General features: G+C 41.1%; 1 protein-coding gene across 2 annotated transcripts in view; it reads left to right on the top strand.

Moving 5' to 3' along the window:
• Positions 1 to 21,258, top strand: part of poc1a (POC1 centriolar protein A) — a 33,892-nt gene that overhangs the window by 2,562 nt on the left and 10,072 nt on the right. The window contains exons 2-10 of one of the 2 annotated variants that reach the window (XM_034533246.1): positions 1,367 to 1,451; positions 1,599 to 1,770; positions 2,022 to 2,201; positions 2,420 to 2,527; positions 2,999 to 3,114; positions 4,667 to 4,800; positions 7,815 to 7,883; positions 8,168 to 8,332; positions 8,457 to 8,513. In XM_034533246.1, the coding sequence (XP_034389137.1) occupies positions 1,367 to 1,451; positions 1,599 to 1,770; positions 2,022 to 2,201; positions 2,420 to 2,527; positions 2,999 to 3,114; positions 4,667 to 4,800; positions 7,815 to 7,883; positions 8,168 to 8,332; positions 8,457 to 8,513 (1,086 nt within the window). The remainder of the gene's footprint in view (positions 1 to 1,366; positions 1,452 to 1,598; positions 1,771 to 2,021; positions 2,202 to 2,419; positions 2,528 to 2,998; positions 3,115 to 4,666; positions 4,801 to 7,814; positions 7,884 to 8,167; positions 8,333 to 8,456; positions 8,514 to 21,258) is intronic. The other variant, XM_034533247.1, reaches the window with a different exon arrangement.

The following is a 21,258-nucleotide window of genomic DNA, read 5'->3' as shown; positions in this document are numbered from 1 at the left end:
TAGTATTTTTCCCTGAGCGTAGTTTCTCAGGCAGTACATCCTGTTCCAATGTAAACAGTATGCATTGCTGAATATCATTTAGACACAAAGAGTCCAACATTTGCAAAATTAGAGGTATTATTTTGCAACTCCGTACCAAATATATAGCTAATTTGACTATAGCTAATTTATTGCGGTGACACAAATGTGATAACTGCTGCCTGGCAGAACAAGCGGAGGGGGTCAATTTTAGGACTACGTTTGACGTTGCTTCTTGTTTGGCAACGTTTGTGAATTGGAGAGAATAAGACATCTCTATGTATTGATTCATCACAATAAACCAATGAAGACCACTGAATTCAATTTCACGACAAGCCTCAAAACCAGGGTTCTTTTGTTGGTTTCGTTAGTATTTAAATAGACTTTGGAGTCTGGAAACAAGTGACTGTGAAACTGCGCCACCCCACGGCAGTAGTACTTTATTTTGTGGCAGCACTGTATGGTTTAAAAAAATATATATTTATATATATATATATATATATATATATATATATATATATATATATATATATATATATATATATATATATATATAATGTATGTATATATATATGTATATGTATATGTATATGTTTGGGACTGTTTGTCATCAATACAATCATGTGGAACGCTTGCAATTTATGATACACCACAGAATGGCACCTGAAATCATTTCTTCCTCGCAGCAATTAAACTGATTGAGCATTACAATTTCCCTATCTGTAGCTTATCTTAATTCCTCTAGTTTAGTAATGAGCTATTAGATATGGAAGTAATGGCCCTTCATCACTTTGTTATACAATAAAAAGCACTAGTATTACTAGTAGAATTTGCAATAACCCGTACTTTTCAAGTGCCCCAGTATGTCAGTGCAGTTTAACGGTGAGTCGGCATGCACACACAAAACCAGAAACCTGAAACTGAATCCAGACACCATTCACGTTTTTTATCAACACCTGCGCTTTTCTTTTTTTGACACTGAAAAAACACTTTCATACTTTTGGCGACATAATGCATGGAGCTAAAATCTCAGTCCCATTTTCATTGTTTATTTGTTTTAATTGTCTGTCTTCTATTGGATAAAAATGTACCGTGCTTGTCTTGCCTACAAGCTGTATTAAAAACCGAGTAGACTTGTCTGTACAAACTCTTAACACATTGCAGAGAATGTAATCGGTTTTGAGCTATGGATGAACACAATGGGATTGTTAGCTTAAGTATCCAGGCCACTACTAATCATGTCACACACCCACACAGATTAAACTTTAATTGCTACATATTTTGCCATGACTATCGAATGTTATTGAGAAATACTTGATCACAACCTGTCTCTCTGTTCTCCATTTAGTCGGATCCAACTCTAGAAAGACATTTCAAGGGTCACAGGGACAATGTTACAAGTGTGGACTTCAGCTGCAACATGAAACAGATTGGTAACTGCTACTTAATTTTAACTATTTGTCTGTGGCCAAATAATTTGCTGCACCTGCTTGCTGTTTTCTTTTGTATGTGATTGTCTGTATGTTATGTTTTCTACCCAATGTGTTCATTTCACACTCCTGTGCTCCCTCCTCTCCCAGCCACAGGCTCTATGGACTCCTGTGTGATGATTTGGAACATGAAACCTCAGATGCGAGCATATCGTTTTGATGGACATAAAGAGGCTGTCATTTCTGTTCAGTTTTCTCCCTCTGGCCACCTGGTGGCCTCTGCCTCCAGGGACAAGACTGTTCGTCTTTGGGTGCCCAGCATGTGAGTTTGGAAGTATTCCACCATTTGGTTTTTGGTTACATCTCTATCATCTCATTATTATTGTATTGCACTAGAAAGCTTTCACAAAGGACAATGATGCTGACTCATAAAAAATAAACAAAACTCAACAGTTGTACTGAATCTCCTGCTTTTGCCAACACAGAAGAAGGCACACATTTCAGATCACCCACTTGTTTTTGTTTTTGGTAATTTGTTTCAAATGTTGTCTTGGTGTTTGTGGGTGTTTACAGGAAGGCTGAGTCAACAGCTTTCAGGGCTCACACTGCCACCGTGCGCAGCGTTAACTTTTCTGGTGATGGGCTGAATCTGGTCACAGCCTCTGACGACAAGACCATCAAAGTGTGGACCGTCCACAGGCAAAAGTTTCTCTTCTCTCTCAACCAGCACATCAACTGGGTCCGCTGTGCCAAGTACGATGCACACACGCATGCATACAGTTTTCCCAAGTTATTAGATATTACTAGATGTGATATATTTCCATTCTTTGTTGTATGTACATATAGATGGATTCGATACATGTCATTGTCATATACCTTTTGATGAATACATGTCACTTGTAAAATATTTAGCTGAAGACGTAGATATTGGACCGTTTTTGATCTAGAATTTTCAATAAATCTTTTTGCAGATTTTCTCCAGACGATCGTTTGATTGTGTCGTCGAGTGATGATAAGACTATAAAGCTGTGGGACAAGAATAGCCGAGAGTGTATTCATTCTTTCTATGAACATGCTGGGTGAGCAATTGAAACCAAAAAAAAGTTGGATGGGGAAAATGTGGATAAGAAATGTTGTCATGTGTGCCGTGAGTAAACCAAATTAATAATTGTTTTTGTCAATGTTCATTCTGATGTGTTTTGTAAATGTTGAGGTTTTAGAGTGTTATTTAATGAGTGTAAATAATCCTTAAAAAAATGTTTTATTACATTTACACTGACAACGACTGAAAAAGGCTTCAGGTTCAATGGGTTCTGTCTAAATTACTGTAAACAAATACACTCCACATCTACTCATTCATCACAGATTTTTCTAAAAGTATCAGCTAGAAGCCCTACGTGTTTTTACATTAAGTGTTTCCCAAGTAATATTTCAGATCAATTGTTTGATGTTAGTGGAATTAACCTGCTGGAATAGTTATGTGTATGTACTGTAAAAAAGCTTGGCCAAAGACCTAACTTTATTAAATGTCATGTTTTCTTTCTCCCAAGTTATGCGAACCATGTGGAATTCCATCCCAGTGGAACATGCATCGCTGCAGCCAGTACTGACAACTCTGTGAAGGTGTGGGACATCAGATCACATAAGATGCTGCAGCACTACCAAGGTAAAGACGCCTCAAACAACAGTTAAAGGAAGTATTTAGTTTCCAATGATGCCATTTCAAAATTACAAAAGACTACAGCAACACCACCATTTTAGAATTAAATTACTGCATATTCATAGCTTTAATGCAAAGTCATTTATTTATTTAATAAACATTAATGGAAGCATTTACTACATTTATTTGCCCCCTCGAAACACTCAGTTAGGACACTTTTGATGCCTTATAGATATTATGTTTATAGATGCTTTACATTTAAACAACACAGGTGAGTTGTACACACTTGTATAATAAAATAGATCCATAACACAGTAAAGTCAAACCAGTGTTTGTGTTTGGGAGAAAAATGTCTTGAGGTGATATGCCAAAAAGTCAAAGTGATGTCATCGACTCCCACCTGGCCAACACGGATAAAGTAAAGCCTCACCTTTTAAACACTTTAAAGCTCTCGATTAAAGTGGTAATCAAGATTCCTTGCATATTCAATAAGCCAAACGTTGATGCCTTTTGTCAGTCTGCCTCGCCGTCTGATTGTTCTAATCAGCTCTCTTAAATGGATTTCAGTTGTGAGATCTAATAATGGATAATCACATCTGTCTGAGGAGATGGGGCATGAAGATAAAAGCTTTTCCTCTCCTCTCATGTCTTCCACTTTCCACAGGGCTTCACTTTACATACTGTAGTTTATCACCAATTGTGCCAGCCTAAAGTGTAAAATTGTGGTTAAAATGTGGTGCGGTTTCTGTTGGATACCAATGATTAGTTGTTTGTTTTAGTCATTTTGGCTGCTGTTGAGTGGTTCATTTAGCTGGCTTTGATTTATTGGGGTGTTTACCTTGCTCACTATCCTTGTGAGAAACTAAGACATGCCCAAATAGTACATCCCCCTGCTCCTAGTATAGTTTGATGCAGCCTCTCAACCTATTTGTGCAGCTAATGGTGTCAGAATATAATGTATATGTCATAGCATCTTGCAGCCAGCAGAGGGACCATGTCGCTTGTTGCATGTCGTGCTGTTGTCTCAGTATGAACCCACTCACCAGACTTAGATTCATTTCAGGTCTGGGGAAGTTTTGATTAGCTGCTGTTACTATACTTGTCATATTGATACGTGCTAATCGAACGCAGATGTTAAGCCATTCTCAAGTTACACAGCAACGGAGGCGTTGTGATGTACAGCAGCAGTGCTCTTCAGTGGGATCTGGCCTGCTGAAGTGTCCCTGAGCAAGACACTGAAGTCTTGAATGCTGCATAAATGCTGGTATATAACTGACGTTGTCCCCTGACATCTAATTTGAAAGGGATATGGGAAAGGAAAAGATTAACTTTGACTAACAGTATTTTTGGTGATACTTGATATTCATAACATGATTGAATTATCATACAATTGAATAATCCCATGCTATTTAACAAGCAGTTGTACAAATTGAACATGTAAACAATGAGAATTAGAACTTTTAATTGCACACAAGCATTCACAGGTAATTGAGTTTGAATTACAGTAACATAATGTCTATTCTGGTCCTGTCATAAAGTTTATGTGTTTGTTTTCCAGTCCACAGTGGTGTGGTGAACAGCTTGTCTTTCCACCCGGCTGGTAATTTCCTCATAACTGCGTCCAGCGATTCCACAATGAAGATACTGGACCTTGTAGAGGGCAAGCTACTGTACACACTGCACGGACACCAGGTAGACACACACACACACACACACAGATACTGTTTAGATTTCATACGGGCCAAAATGCGCAGTTAACCCAGTTATGATCATGATAGGTTGTGTCTGTAGTCTGCTGCTCTGCTGCTCTTCAGTGTGTGCTTTAGTGTGTGTGTTTGTCATCTCCTTTGTGCATGTTGGATTCTGTAAATTGTGTGTGAGAGTGTGTGTGTGTGTGTGTGTGTGTGTGTGTGTGTGTGTGTGTGTGTGTGTGTGTGTGTGTGAGGCCTTTTTGTATATGGTGTATTTTAATACTTGCCAGGCGAGCGGGCAGCCCACTCATGATGACTCATCTCAGGGTTGTTGGAAGGAAACAGAACTGTGTTTCTGCCTCAGTTCCTCTGGATCCTCTACTCTTCTTCTTCTCTTCCTCCTCTCTTGTTTATGCCCCATGTGTTTTCTCCGACTTTAACACTCCCCTCCGTGTGTTCTGGCGATGTTATAGTATTGCCGCCATCATTCTGATCCTAATTTTCCTCCTTGTCCTTCTCTATTAGCCCCCACCTCTCATGTCCTCACATTTTGTCTGGCTGGACTGGTCATCCGGACGGCTCACTGACTGTATCTGTTTGTTTGAACAGCTGATGGACTGGCTTGCTGGCTAGTTGTAGAAATCAGTGGCTGGCCAAGACCACATGTGGTCCGTCCATCCCTCTGTACAGGTTGCCTGTCATTTCTTTTTGTTTGTCTCACCCTCTTCAACCCCTTGCCAAGACTCTTTTCTTTGTCAAGAATGAAAAGGCTCTTTTCTCACTTCACACCTCAAAATTTGTCATCCCCTGCACGTTGTCTCCATTTCTGTTTGTTATTCTTTTTGGCTCAGTGGTGACTTCGCCAATCCGTTGGTGCTGGGAGCGCTCAGGGTGTTAATTGTCTCTCCAGTCTCAAGGCTTGAAAATGGGAGGGACCCCCATCTGTTCGGTGTGGGTGCGTAGGTTTATGTGTGTTTATGTGTCTGCTTGTCTGTGTATGTGGGTAGACCTACGTGCACGAACTGTATGTGAAAACACAAGAGGGCTCAAAGGGAGTGTTTTTTTTTCTGTTGGATCTATCAAACATGTGTTGTTTACCTCTCCTCAGTACCTGCTTACCTCGCTGGCTAGAATCAGTCCCCTTTAGGTTAATTTCTCTCTCTGCTTCGCTGTCTGACAACTGACTTTCACAGCATGATCCAAAACTTTTGCATGTAGAAAGATCTCAACTACACTTTAGCTTTTACAGAAACCCTGTTTACAGAGTTAACCGTATTCCTGCTTGAAACTGGTTGTAGGGTGGGACATGTCAGGTAAAAGTAAGTATGGCAAAGAGCATCTATGATCAGACTTTATTGGTTTCAGATTCAGAATCGGAACTGTTTATGGCCAAGTACGTTACACACACAATACATTTGACTGGGGGAATCTTAAAGGGGCCAAACTCAAAATTGACCATATCTATTGCCTCTCAATGGCTCTTAATGTGGATAGAGGCTAACAATGCTAACAGTGCAAACAACAACAACCGTGCTGACAGAGCAAACAGTGTTTAGCCCTTAACATTTAGTGGTAGTTCTTCCTGATTTATTGCACTGTTCATCATGTTCTTCATTTCAGTTTTAAAGCAACACGGACTCAGACACAGAACTGCTCTTAAATAAATAACAGTGTACAAAACATAACATACAAGCGTGTGCGTGTGTGTGTCTGGCTGGCCATCGCAAGTGCCAGCCTGGCAGCAGGCATTAGTCAGAGCATAGACAGGACATGCTGTCTGTCAGACTGTCGCGTTGCCATAGTGACATTGTCTGCTTCTCTCAGGTGCTTCTGGGAAACCATTCCTCACCCAAACCAGCCTGTCTGGGTGCCAGCCGCAGGACACACAGCTCCTATTTTCTTCCCAGCAGCCTCCCTTTCGATTTCTTTCCCCTTCTTTTGTTTGTCCTCTCCTTCATCCTCCCTTTGAACACAGTCAGAGGGCTCAGGCTGTAATCGTTGACCCCATTTTGCATTGCAGGTAGAGAAAAGGCAAAAAAAGTGTGATTTCTTGAGTTTTTCAAGCTGTGATTCGGTGCGCACTCCAGGTTCAAACAAGCTCACGCAAACACATACATGTCATGTCAAAGTCCTGGCATCAGCAGGTGATCCTTTTTGGCTCCGACCATGTGTGACCTCACCTCACCTGGGTCTCTGCTTTCTGCTATAATTGCTCTGCCACATCTCCACACGCCCACCCCCTCCTCCACAAACATGAAAACTCACACACATGCAAGTGCTTCAGTTTTGACTGAGCATAAAGACAAAGGAGAACGCTTTCCTAAACGCTTTGAGTTACAGACACAAAAACACGTAATCCTTTCCAGCTTTCTTCTCGTCACTCTGTAATATTTAGAGGTGGGTTTGTTTAGTTATTTTTTTGGTGTTCCCCCCCCCCCCCCCCCCCTTAATTAGCATGAAAAGCACACTGCCACTGCAGCTATATTGCTTGGCAGAAAATACTGTATATATTTCAAAGGTACAATATGTAGGATTTGAAAATGAATGAATGTGCTGAATGAAACACAGAGACTACACCATTTCCACAGGGATTGGTTAATAATTCTGCAACTAACAATTATTTGTAATATTAAAATTAATAATAAAACAAAGCCAAGAAGCAAATACTCTCAACTGAGTAGCTGGATGTGGAGTAGATCGTGTGTGTCATTTGTGCTTGGAAAATGACTCGAGAGATTAGACAGTTATAAAATAAGCTGCTGTTTAATCGATCTGTTCATATCATCATTTGCTTCATGAGATTTGTTCTTGATTACCACAGCAGTGCTTAATGAATATTGTTTTCTTCATTGAAATTGGTTGCAACAATAACATTGTTTTTCTTTCCAACTAGAATTAACAGTTTGCAGCTAATAGTTTCAGAATGCTTCTCTTTGTAATAGAAATAAGGCAAAGTTGGAATATGATTGTACTGTATTGTCACCTGCATTCTCCATGTCTTTGCCTTCGCTCCAGGGCCCAGTGACCAGTGTTGCCTTCTCCAGGACAGGAGAGTACTTTGCCTCCGGAGGTTCTGATGAACAGGTGATGACTTGTTCATCTAACTGATCCTAAGACATTGAACCAATATAGTCCATTGATTTGCCATATTATGTGCCCTATTCAAACTACTGATATATTCTCACTTTAATTTACTGTTTTTAAAATGTTGTTTAATTTAATTTAATTTTTAACCTTGATTTATCCATGATGGTCACTTTGGGAGACCCTGGTCTTCTCTATGTTTCATTCTTTGTATGTAAGATTCTTTGTAATTTGACTTTGGTGTAATATTGTGGAATGAGCAAAGCTTTGTATTCACCTTACAGGTAATGGTGTGGAAGAGTAACTTTGACTGTGCCGAAGGCAGTGATGGTGTCGGCAGTGATGGTGTCAGGCTGCAACATAGAACTACTTCCAGCTTGCAGGCACTCCCAGCCAGCTCCACGGCTCAGCCCTCCTTTAACTCGGATCCGCCTGCTCTCCGCAGCGAGGTGAGTTCAGACAGCGAGGCGCAACCACAGCACACTGACAGCAAATGTACTTTGATATCCCATTTAGATCCAGCATTTTATCCAAGATACAAACACACAGAATATATCCTTTTCTTGCCTTCAGACCCTTACATGCACAAGTTGTCATGGTCCTTATAACACATCTGCAGTGTCCTCACCGGTAAGTCTCTGCATCAAGTGATGTTGGTGGCTCAGTTTTGATTGTTAACTGTCAAAATGATTCAACCTTTGCCGGGCAGCATTGTTTTAGTAGATTTTCTATTGATCTATTTTTTTATTGGATACTTTGACAGTGAGGATACAGATAGGATGTTACTGGAGTCGTTTGGTACGCATCTTGCTGAATGGAATTGTGGGAATAGACATGCTTTACATTCATGCACATTCATCCAGTATACAAGGTGCCTCTTGCGTATCAGATTCTAGTCTAAACATTCACACACACTCAGACACACTGAAGGCACAGTCATTGGGAGCGACTTGGGTTTCAGTATTTTGCTCAAGAACAAGCTGGCTATCGAACAGCCGATCTTCTGATTAGTGGCAACCGGCTTCAACTCTTTAGTCACAACTGCCCCATTTTAACCAAGGTTAATTATAGCAATATGTGATCATCTGGAACTTTCTGATTTCAAGCAATTGGACAACGTAGAAATTATTTCGATATTTTTAGAGGTTTCCCAGTCGTGCTACTAAAATATCTTTTTTTTTTCCTGAGGATTGCGCAAGCTCATGAAGTCTTCAAAACGATGTAAAAGCAGGGTCATTTTATAGTTTCACCAACAGGTTATACACACAAATGTACACACACTGCACAAAACTAATTGAAACGAGAATGCACATTTACATGCATGTGTGTCGTTTGGCAAAAAAAAAGAAACATAAAGAAACACATGCAAATGTACAGATGCCCCTCGGTATTTCATGCTGCCAGTGCTGCTGGCTTATTCCCTCTCTGCACATCCTTCCTTTGAAGTCTGCAGCAAGGCCCAAAGCTACTTTCATATCTGTAATGCAGGACAAGAAATACCTACCTATTCCGGCATCTACACTTTGACACGGAGGACGTTTTCTTTCCATCTTTCTGACCACGTAAATATTAGTCTCTGCTCAGTTTATGTCCTCAAGAAATATATATATATTTTACTGTAATATAGGTACGTTTTGAATGATAAATTATCAAAATTGAAAACAACAGCAAGTATCAATGATATATGCATGTTTTCAAACACTGTTAATACTGCAGTTATTGTCAGTGCTGAAATGAGGCTGGCAGTGATCTAGGCCATAAATGCCGTAATAGAGTCGACAGAATGTGTTTCCGATTAATCGGCTAAATGCGTTATGTCATTATATCGGCCTTCAAAAATCCACTATCATCCGGCCTCCAATATCCTGATTCATACTGTTTTTATTTAATGTGACGACTAAAGAGGCTTAGACACTATATTATGAGTCAATAAATGCCAAACTCAGTTAGACTATAACAAATATTCAGATGGAAGCCTTCCAGACACTGAAGCTCATTTTGTGGCAGCGTCGCCTCCGTTTCCGTGACAGTAATTTAATAGAACATCAGTAGGAGTCTCCACTTGAACTGAATCAACCACACCCTTTTTTGACTGCTGTGTAAATCTGTCCAATGAGAACGTGTAGAGTGATAACAAAAACAATGAAATGTAGTATTCAGTTTTAAGTTTACTTCAGGTATCTTCATACTGAATACTACGTATAATAATACTAGTTCAGGCTGATGTATTATCAAAAAGTGGGAGAAGCAGGACATTGATTTTTAAAGGGACTAATGTTTATGTTATAAATAAAGATAAAGAAAAATGATCTAAAAACAACAGAAAGTGAGAGAGCAGCTATTAGCGACGTTTAAATATTAAAAGACCTTGTTAGATATCTCACTAACACACATACACACACACACAAAGGGGACAGGGTGTCACCGGCTGGCTGGGGAACCAATGGTTTGGATTTCGACCCCTTTTACTGCTACAGTGTTACTTACATCAACAAGGGCACAGCCACGTCCTCTCTGTCTCATGCTCTCTCACACACACATACACCCTCCCTCATATTGATCCCATTGCTAAGTTAAGATCCTACGAAAGATTTATAACAAGTAAATAACAAATGAGATGCATCACGATCTGTCTTTTTAAAAGATGACGCAGTACAAGCTATGAAATGGTATACACTTCCTGTCCCCTCAGTGGGTGCGGCCTAATGTATTTATATTTTCTTTTGCTAACATTAAATATTTATAGCATATCAAGCATTACAAATATGTGTCGGCTAGGTCGTTTGAGAACGTCAGCTCGAAATGTTGACACAGTTTAGCTAACGTTAGACGAGTAATGCAGTAAAATCCCCAGACTGACGGTTCAGTACCAACAGAGGGAAGAGATGTCGGTGAACGTGGCGAACAAAGAAAATGCCTTTTAAGTCAAAGAATGTTCACAAATTATGTGGCTTGTGAAAATCGGGTTCCAATATTTACTTTGGAAAATTTGTCCTAATCTGTACTCGCGTTCATTTCTCCAATTGAAGTGAAAGGTTTCCGGACCTGCTGTTGGTCTCCTAAAGGTGCGGGGCAGTGGCAAAACCCAAGTGACACGGTTTAGGGGCAATGTTCCCTCTGAAACTTGGCAAACAAGACGTCAGATGTTTCTCTACAGTCAACTGAGTCCAAGTACATTTAAGTAGCATCAGCGTTGAGAGGGTGGTTATTCTAACATCTCCTTCGCATCGACTAATTTCCTTTAAGCACCTCTTTTCTTCATGCCATCCATGGGGCTCTTTTTCTTCTTCTATGTCTGACTGTGCCTTTCTCTCCCTCTCGCTGCTGTGATACAGGATTGTAAATTGATTTTAATAGCTTTTCCATTCGACAGCCGTTATTAAAGACGTGCCTCAAAGGGTGATTAGAAAATGAGCAGTTGGATCGAGGGGAGAGAAATGATTAATGCAATGCTTAAAACATACTCTCTTCTTCTGAGAACAACTGTTCTTGTAAAACCCCATTGAACCCTTTCTTTGGATTCCATTTCTTTTCATTTTTTTTTCTTTTGTCAAATACATCTTTCTGAAGCGACGGCACCTCACTTCACATCTGCTTGATTCAGTGCAAAATGGTTTAGCTGTTTGTTTTGGCTCCTTATCTTGAAAACGTGTATTGACGAGTCACATTTCTAAGTAATAAGTATACGCTATTATTTCATAATTGCATAATCTGGATTGATTGACTGCAAAAATGCCAATAGCAATAACAATGATGTCTCATTCATGCCTATGACGGTAATGGTGCAGTTTTTCAACATGTGGATGAAGTGCGTGCACGGCATTTCAATGGCTGATTATATTTAAAACACAGAGCTATATAATGTAGAACGTGTAATGTAGACTGATGGAGGGAACATGTCAGAACCAGCTCTGGTGGAGATTGATCTTCAAAGTCTTTTTCCTTTCGTGGTATGTTGCATGTTAAACATGTTACTAATTTTCCTTTTACCATTACAGCTTCGTATTCAGTGGCAGCCATCATATCCACAGGGATGACCCAGCATTAAATGAAACATAAAGTCATAAACAATTTAAAATGATTGAAATAATAATAATACATGCTGCTTTGGCATTTGACTTTGACACATAATAGTTACTAATACCCAAAAAATATCTTGACTGCTATCAAAAGAATGCTCTAATAATATTAATTTCCTGTTCGGTTAAGCACACACACACACACACACACACACACACACACACACACACACACACACACTTTAACCTCATTAACTTTGTTGAGTTTGTTCCTGGCAATGGGATTACCTTGATCCTCTTTTATGAGTTGTCATCTGCCAGTTGTTACAGTAATGGTAGTAGCTGCACCTGGAAGTGCCAGCTTCCTCGATTTTCCTTTTCATGTTTTATTTATCCATTCATAATTTATTATTAATACAGGCGCTTTCATCTCTCACAAACTGCCTCAAGTCTCAGACACGTGTTGCCTGTGAGGATGCAGAGGAGAAAAATGTCACCAGCTTGCCTAAATGTGTTTGTTTCCTTCCCCCTAGAAAGAGTATTTAAAGGCTCATGACTTTCAAAAGAGGGTCTAAATCTCTAATCAGGGCTGAACGAATAATCAAATTAAAAACATTGCAATGTACTCAATTGCGATTGTTTGTTATGAATGCTAAACAATATAACCAACCAAGGGTCAGAAACAGATCTTTTATGTATTTCTGCACTTTAATTTGTGATTTCTTTTTACTGTAACTCAGTAAGATTCGTATTTATTTTATTGCAGTGCTTTCCTGTTCTTTTTTCAGAATTGATAAAAAAATCCCAACAACATTATTCTCTAATGTCGTCCACCCTGACTCTAATGAAGCCGAAGTGGATCTAATGTGATGTTGTAAATTAACTTGTTTTCAGAGAGGCATAATATAGTAAACAAGATGTCGTTGCAGCCATGAAATTAGTTGTTGAATGCTACTGCAGCTCATACGTCCAAAAGCCGGACTGCAAACTAATTAAAGAGAAGCACAGCACTCGAGATGAAACTTAATTTATATAAAAATTGGAATGACCGATGGGACCACCTCTTCTCATTCTAGGGCATTTGACTGCAGACAATTGATGGGACTAATTTAATGCTTCAGGGAACTATTTGTGGATTCTTATTGTGTGTGACAGAAAACTGACTAAAACTAAATTGATACAAGTTGTGTAGGGCATAAGGTCAGTCAAGCACAAAGCAATACAGTACAGCAATAAAGACACTGGAGTCTTTCGTTAGAGTCTGGACTCCGAGGATAAAGACACTGGAGTCTTTTGTTGGAGTCTTCCGGTGGCTGAGTATAAACATTTCCCTGTGAAAATGTTTTCCTTCCATACCTGTGTGCATATCTACTCGGAGATACCATAGACCTCGGACTCGTTCACCCATACATCAAAATCCCTACTCTCTTATTTATCCCACCCGCTCCACACAGACCCGACACCTCGTCACAGGGGGCCTCTGGAACTGCCAGTCAGCTAACCTTAAGGCAGACTTCATCTCTGATGGCACAGGTCTACTTATCTCCCCCACATGGAATTTTTCTCTCTACCCGCTTCCATTGTTTACCCCACTGTCTTTTGAGTTTCATGCTGTGACGGTTACTCATCCGGTTCAACTAATCATTGGTGTTCTCACCCGTCCACCTGGTTCCTTAGGAGACTTCTTGGAAGAACTAGACGTCCTCCTATCAAACTTCCCAGAAAATGGCCCCCCGCTCATCTTTCTGGGTGACTTTAACATCCAGACAGAGAAGTCATCTGACCTGTTACTCTTACTGTCTTCCTTTGCTCTCTCGTTAAGTCCTTCCCCTCCTACTCACAAAACTGGCAACCACCGTGACTATTTTCACCAGAAACTGCTCTACATCTAACCTCACTGTAACACCTCTTCATGTCTCTGACAGACAACCCTCCCACAACAACAGACTCTGCACCTGTCCGTCGCAACATCCGCACCCTCTCACCCCCCTCTCTGGCCTTGTCTGTTCTGTCAGCCCTTCCTTCAACTGACTCTTTCTCACTCATGTATCCTAACTCTGCCATTGACACTCCTCTCTACTCCGTCTTTCTCTCTTGATTCTCTCTGTCCTCTTACGACTAGAAAGGTCTGCAAGGTCTCCGTGGTTGTCCGACTCGGTGCGTGCCGAGAGAGCCACTATGCGAGCATCGGAAAGGAAATGACGAAAATCCAAACCAATGACGACCTGCTCGCCTATCACTCTCTTCTCTCCTCTTTCTCTGCCTCTGCAGCCAAAAGCGTGTTCTACCAATCCAGAATCTAATCCTCTTTTTCAAACCCCAAAAAACTCTTCTCTATTTTTTCCAACCTCCTTGACCCCCCTTGTCCCCCTCCTCCCTTCACCCTTCTACCAAGCCTCTTTGTTGACTACTTTACAAAAAAGATAGATGACATACGCTCCTCATTTACTAATCCATCTTCTATAACTTCACCTCCATTAACTTCATCTTCATCCCCTTCGCTTTCCTCTTTCACCCCCCTGTCTCCCAATCAAGTTCTTACCTTGGTAACCTCTGCCCGCCTGACCACCTGCCCCCTTGACCCCATCCCGTCTCACATTCTCCAGTCTATTGCTCCTGACCTTCTTCCCTTTCTCACCCATCTTATTAACACCTCCCTCTCAACTGGCTGTTTCCCTAACTTTCTGAAGGAGGCAAGAGTCAAACCCACTCTCAACCCGTCTGAAGTCAATAACTACAGACCTGTCTCTCTCCTCCCCTACCTTTCCAAAACTCTAGAGCGAGCTATCTTTAACCAAGTCTCCTCCTTTCTCCACCATAACAACCTTCTTGACCCTCACCAGTCTGGATTCAAGGCAGGCCACTCAACAGAGACTACCCTCCTTGCTGTGTCTGAGCAGCTTCACACTGCTAGAGCAGCCTCTCTCTCCTCTGTCCTTATCCTTCTAGACCTTTCTGCTGCCTTCGACACAGAGAACCACCAGATCCTTATTTCCTCCCTCCAGGACCTGGGTATCTTACCGGATAACCTGGAGAGGTTCTGTCTCTGAGCCTTGTCCTCTCACTACTGGGGTCCCTCAGGGCTCCTTCCTGGGTCCTCTCCTCTTCTCTCTGTACACCAACTCTCTCGGCTCTGTCATTTGCTCGCATGGCTTCTCCTACCACAGCTATGCTGATGACACCCAACTGATCCTCTCATTTCCCCAATCCGAAACACAGGTAGAAGCACGAATCTCTGCCTGTCTGACTGACATCTCTCAGTGGATGTCTGCACACCACCTGAAAATTAACCCTGACAAAACTGAACTGCTTTTCCTTCCAGGAAAAAGCTCTCCCACCCACGACCTGACTATTACCTTCAACAACTCAGTGTTGGCCCCGACTCCGACTGCCATGAACCTCGGTGTGACACTCGACAGTCAACTCTCGCTGACTGCCGACATTACCGCAACAACACGCTCCTGTAGGTACATGCTGTACAACATCAGGAGAATACGACCCCTTCTCAATCAGAAGGCGGCACAGGTTCTGGTCCAGGCTCTGATCATCTTGCAGCTAGACTACTGTAACTCCCTCCTGGCAGGTCTACCTGCTAATGCCATTCAACCTTTACAGCTCATCCAGAATGCAGCAGACTGGTCTTTAACCTCCCGAAATGTACCCACACTACTCCACTCCTCCGCAACCTTCACTGGTTACCGGTGGCCGCCCGCATCCGCTTCAAAACATTGGTACTTACGTACCGTGCTGCGAACAGATCGGGTCCAGTCTACATCCAGGACATGGTCAAACCGTACACCCCAGCTCGTTCACTCATGGGATATGGTGTATGCACGCAAAATAATATCATGAAATAATAATATGATATTAAAAGCTCTTCAAAAAAAGACAAATCAAATAATCTTTGTGAGATAATAGTCGGCTGACGCTTGTGGTGCAGAGACTGGCATGGAAAGCAGGCAGGACTACAATTGAATTGTCTAATGTGACCTAGGTGTTAAAAACATCCCTCCTTACTATGCCAAACATCCAGCATTACACACAACCCCCTTCGGCTATAATTCATTTCACCCGGAAGAAATTGACTAATGAGACAGTAATGCCCTGTTTATTCATTCGGAGGCAAAGGCCACCCATGGCTGCTGCCCTCTCAGAATCACATGGGATCCCAACAGGGATTTCAGAAATGGCTAATTTGATACGCTGATCCTTTAATGCACTTGGATGCGACATGATATTTTTTCAGTGATGGGCACTGTACCAGTAACACGTGGGCCTATTTGTGAAACCCACTAAGCCATCTTTGAAATGAGGTCCCTCCGCCTAAACATTGAAAGTGTGTGTGGTTCAGTCAGTCTCTCTGCTCAACACAGCTGAGCAAATCTCCATGTGCGGCTGTTTCGGTGTGTGAGAATAGATGAGTGTGTGTGTAGATGCGTGTGTGCGTGTGTGTGTGTGTGTGTGCGCCAACCATTGCTGACAGGCAGATCAGCTCTCTCTGATCACATCCACCCTAATCCCTCCATCCATCCCCTCCTCAACCCCCTCCCCCCTTCCTGTCTCTAGCTTCACATCTGGGTCTTTTTCCGACTCACGTGTGCAGACAGACGAGCTGCACGCTCACAGCAGGCTTCCCTTCGCAGTGCCACACAAACACACACACACACACACATCACTGCACATCTCGGCTCAGCTTTTGGGATGTGGATTGGAGAGCGGGGAGGGGGTTCTGAGACTGCAGTAGCTGTATGAACTTCTATCTCCTTCACCATTATTTTTTTCATTCACATTTACTTATAGGCAGCTGTAACTGCTACAGCAGACCACACTTTACTGGCACTGTCCTTAATTAAAGACTCAACAAGCAGTGAAACAATATATAAGGATGTATATTAAAGGTCTTTGCACTGATAACTGCAGTTTCTGATACAGTTTGTGGGTGTGTGAGTGTGCTTGTTTTTAAGGTGCTGGTCTGGAAAGGCAGGTGGTATTGTTCTGACAGCAGGGAATAGAGACAAAGGCAGAGGTTGTGAAAAGGGAGTGTTGAAGACAAGATAGCAATTGAGTTAAAAAGAGCCTAACGGTCTAGTGAAGCGAGAAAACATCCGGGAGCGGTAAAGGGCAAGGTAGCAAGTGGGAAAACAGGGTGAGCACATAAGTGAGCCAGCCATCATGAGCGCAGGCGAGACAGAAAGAGAAGATTGTAATGGGAAGCGGAAGCACGGGAATAATAGCCATTAACACCTGTTCATCCTTGTTACACTTAACACTGAGAGGAAGTGATTATAGAGGCGGACAAAAAAGTACCAGGAAGAGATGCAAATGTGCACAGCAGTCAGAAAGAAATGGAAAAATGAGAACTAAGTATCATTAATGAAAGAGTTTAGTGAGAAACGCCCTCTCTTGTCCATTCTGTAAGCTGGAGCCGAGGCTAAAAGCAGGGGCTGTTAGACTGTCTGATGTCCATAGGTTATTCCATAAGAAGGGGATGTGATGGGTGAAAGGCCCTTTGGCCTGCTGACGTATTCTGAGTCTTGATTGGAGTATAAGATTAAAGGAGGTAGGAAGGGGTGTGTCCATTCATTGAGTATTGTAAGTAAAGTCTGAACTGACATAGATAGGTATAGCCAATAAATGGAAGCTGAAGCTGGTGTAATAGGCCATTTTCACAGTGGGCATGTTAACATTAATTATGGTCCTGTTGGCTCACTTGAATGACTCTATTGATAAGATACCCATTCAATAGAATGGGGATCTTATCAATAATATCTGTGTTTAAATGTCAAAATAGCTACTGTGAAAAGAACCTATACGCTCAAATGTTCTACTCCTACCCTGTGCCCAGACCGCCAGCCACACATCAGCGTTGTCTTTGCGTTATCAACAGCGCTGATGCAACACTGAAGGGACTGTCCATACCGGTTCCGTTTCGTCCGCAAATTTCAAAGCGTCGAGCAGCTAAGGAGCAGCTAAACTCTCTGTGGAGTGTGGGTTTTATTGTCCATCAACCTCGCTTTTATGCAGGTATTACTGATAAATGAATGAGAGCGTATCTGTTGACGTGCAACTGAGAAACACGTCTGATAGGGGTCTTGATACGCTTTAACACAGGGTTAGTTAAGATTTTAGCTGCAGCTTCTGAACCATTTGAAGACTTTTACTCCTATTGGTGGCTTTTAGAAAGTTCAAAAATAACAATAATTAAAATATGTTGAGCATTCAATAGACTTTCAGTATAAATAAAGAGCTTGACAATGTGCAAGTGTGTCCTGAATGCTTGTGTGTCTGTGTTGGACTGCTCTAATTAGTTCATCTCAGTCAGCTGCATCTCATCCAGCAGCATCAACGGTTGCTGTGGTTATTGAAGCTGCCGAGTGCTTCCTCGGTCAGACAGGGAATCTCAGAGAGAGAGAGAGAGAGAGAGAGAGAGAGTGAGTGAGTGAGTGTGTGTGAGTGAGTGAGTGAGAGAGAAAATGTGGTCCTGGAGACACTTACTGTAGCAGGAACTGCGAGAAGAGCGGGTTTGAGTACTTTGCCAGGAGTTTATATTTCCTTCTGTTGAACACACATATTTTGCCACCGTAATAGCGTCACAACAGGCAAAATGTCTTTCATGGACAAGGAACCAGACAACAACCAATAACTCCTTTTGTTGTTTTACCAACTCCCTTGAGAAACTTCAATTAGCTATAGCAATTTATAAACACTTGTACTACTTATTATCAAAAGTGGAGCATTTTCACAACTACAGTAATAAAACATCACTGTTCTGTGTTTGGTATTCGTCCTCCTCCTTTAGTATTTGGTACCAATGGTAAACTCAATTAACACTCCTCACTAGACCTTTCTAATTGCAGCCATTTTGAGTTTTCACAGGTGTAACGAATAACATTAATGATGGCTCTGCTAGCATGCACACCAGATCTCTGGCACTGGTGCAATTACATGAAATATAACCATCATTAATTTTTTTTTCTTCACTTTTCTGCTCTATTCTAAAATAAATATTCAGGTGGGGAACACCTGCTGCTACGTGTGTGTGCGTGTGTAGTGATGAATGGTTTTGTATTGAGCTAGCAATGTATTGATGGCTTGCTGTGTCAGACGAAGACTTTAATTTGGGCCTCAGGAAATTTTCCACTGTTGGTTTTTCCACTCTAGGTGATTCATTAGGAGAGTGGAGACTGTGTGTGCTGTGTTTGTACGCACATGTGTGTGTGTGTGTGTGTGTGTGTGTGTGTGTGTGTGTGTCCACTTCATTTCAGGGTTTTCCCTGGATCCACGTAAGGCTACGGCGGTAGAGGATGTGCTGAGTTTGCAGAACAATATATTGTTTTAGCATCAACAACGCCCTGTACACATGTCACATTGCAAAGGATGGTATGTAATAAGATAAAGTAAAGGAACACTGTGTCAACCGTTTTACTGCTTCATTGCAAATTATCACAGCGAGGAAAAGTTTGCTTCTCCTGACTAACCTGAAAGACAAAATGAGTATTCACAATGGCATAGTTCAATTGGATTTAGCAACAGTTTGATTATTAAGCATGCAGTGGAAAAAAAAAAGTGTGTGGATTTTTTGGGTTATTTTGTATTTTATAGTGAGGGCAGAACACAAAAAATAACAATTGTTTCAGGAAAAAAAGGAAAATTTCCCTTATTTAAATTTTTGGGAGTTTAAATATTTAAACGTTTTGTTTTTCAAACATTTCCAGCAGCAGCTTTTCCCCACAATGTTTTCAACTCACTATAGTGTGTGTGTGTGTGTGTGTGTGTGTATTGGACAACAATTGCATATCTCTACTGTATGCACATCCATTTTGCATATGCTGTTCTTTATGAGCGTATGTTTGTTTATGTGAGGACCAGTGCTTGGTGTGTGTTTAAGCAGCTGTTTTAATACAAATTGTACTCTCAACAAGAGTTAATCCAGTCTTGATGGAGCTTGTAGGCTCAGCAGAACTGCTCTATTGTGTGTGTGTGTGTCTCTCTCTCTCTCTCTCTCTCTCTCTTTCTCTCTCTTTCTCTCTCTCTCTCTAAAAGCACCATAGTAAAAGACAAAATAAGGTAATCTACTGATACTGTGTTTTATTTATTCATCAGGTTTAGAGATGAATTATGTTTTAGAGCTTCCGTAAAAGTATTATTAATATAGTTCACACTTCAATATAAAGTAATTATAGCACTGTGCATTGATTACTTATTTAGCGTTTTGAACATTATTTATTTCCTTTGAAAGATACCATATAATTGCATCGTCCTCTTCAGCGTTACATGAACGTGTCCGGCGGATCAGTTATCACTACACCAGTGACCTGTCTGCTCTATTTCCCCTGAATCTGTGAGTGAGGAAAGTGTATCATTGTATCAGCTTCTTAATGTCCAAGACCTGACCCTCTTCATAGGCCTGACCTGAAGTTATTACTGTGTAGTGGCAGTTGAAGGAATAGCCATCAGCTGCTGAACTTTCTAATTGAATCCAATTCTCTGCAAATTCTTTGGTTCCAGATTACTTAGTTAACGTAATCGAAATAGATATTTTTACCACATTGCTACATTTTAAACCATTTCAGCGTGACAAGTACTTGACCAAAACATGCTGATTATTAAATAAATAATCTGTTGGTGTGCACCATGTACTGTATTGAGATCACAGCAAGTTGCTGAAGGGCATTGAGTTCCTCTTCTGACGTATTCTTCCTCTGCATTTGCAATCTCATTTTCACATCTTACGCTTTTTTGCAGAGCCAGCTTTCCCTCAACCAACCTCCTCTTACATTCTTTGAAACGTTTAGGCATTATCTAAAGGCTTTGAATCATGTGTTAATATGGTCAAGGAATGTCACATTTAGTGAAATATCTTTCAGTGAAACTTCATTTCTGTGTTTATTGTTTTATTGTGTCAGAGCGTACACAGGAATCGTATTGTGGCAGTATGTGTTAGATCGTATTGTGGCAGTATGTGTTAGCCCTGCGTGTGGCCAATGTGTAGAGTCATGACCAAGGCTTCATTGGAAAACACACACACGCACCCACCCTAACCCCCACACAGAAATATGAAGAAACCTATAGATGTGTGTGCACAGTATTTTGTCACATAGACAAGATGAGGCAGACATGTGGTCACTGACCGTCATGTGTTTATGTATCATTGAATTAATCATAAAGCAGACAGACTGATGTAATGGGCTCCTTTTTATGGAAACAAAATAGATTCAAGCAAAGTCAGTGTAAGTTCAAAATTGATTTAAAAAAAAAAAAAAGTATTTCATTCAGTTTCACATGTTTCTGTTTGAATTATATCTGATAAAATTGTATGTGATATGGGATTAGCACTTTTTCCCAAATCATTTCTT

This window comes from Cyclopterus lumpus, chromosome 5 (assembly GCF_009769545.1).
Source record: "Cyclopterus lumpus isolate fCycLum1 chromosome 5, fCycLum1.pri, whole genome shotgun sequence".
Classification (NCBI taxonomy): Eukaryota; Metazoa; Chordata; class Actinopteri; order Perciformes; family Cyclopteridae; genus Cyclopterus; species Cyclopterus lumpus.
This window is presented reverse-complemented; position numbering and strand designations above follow the sequence as displayed.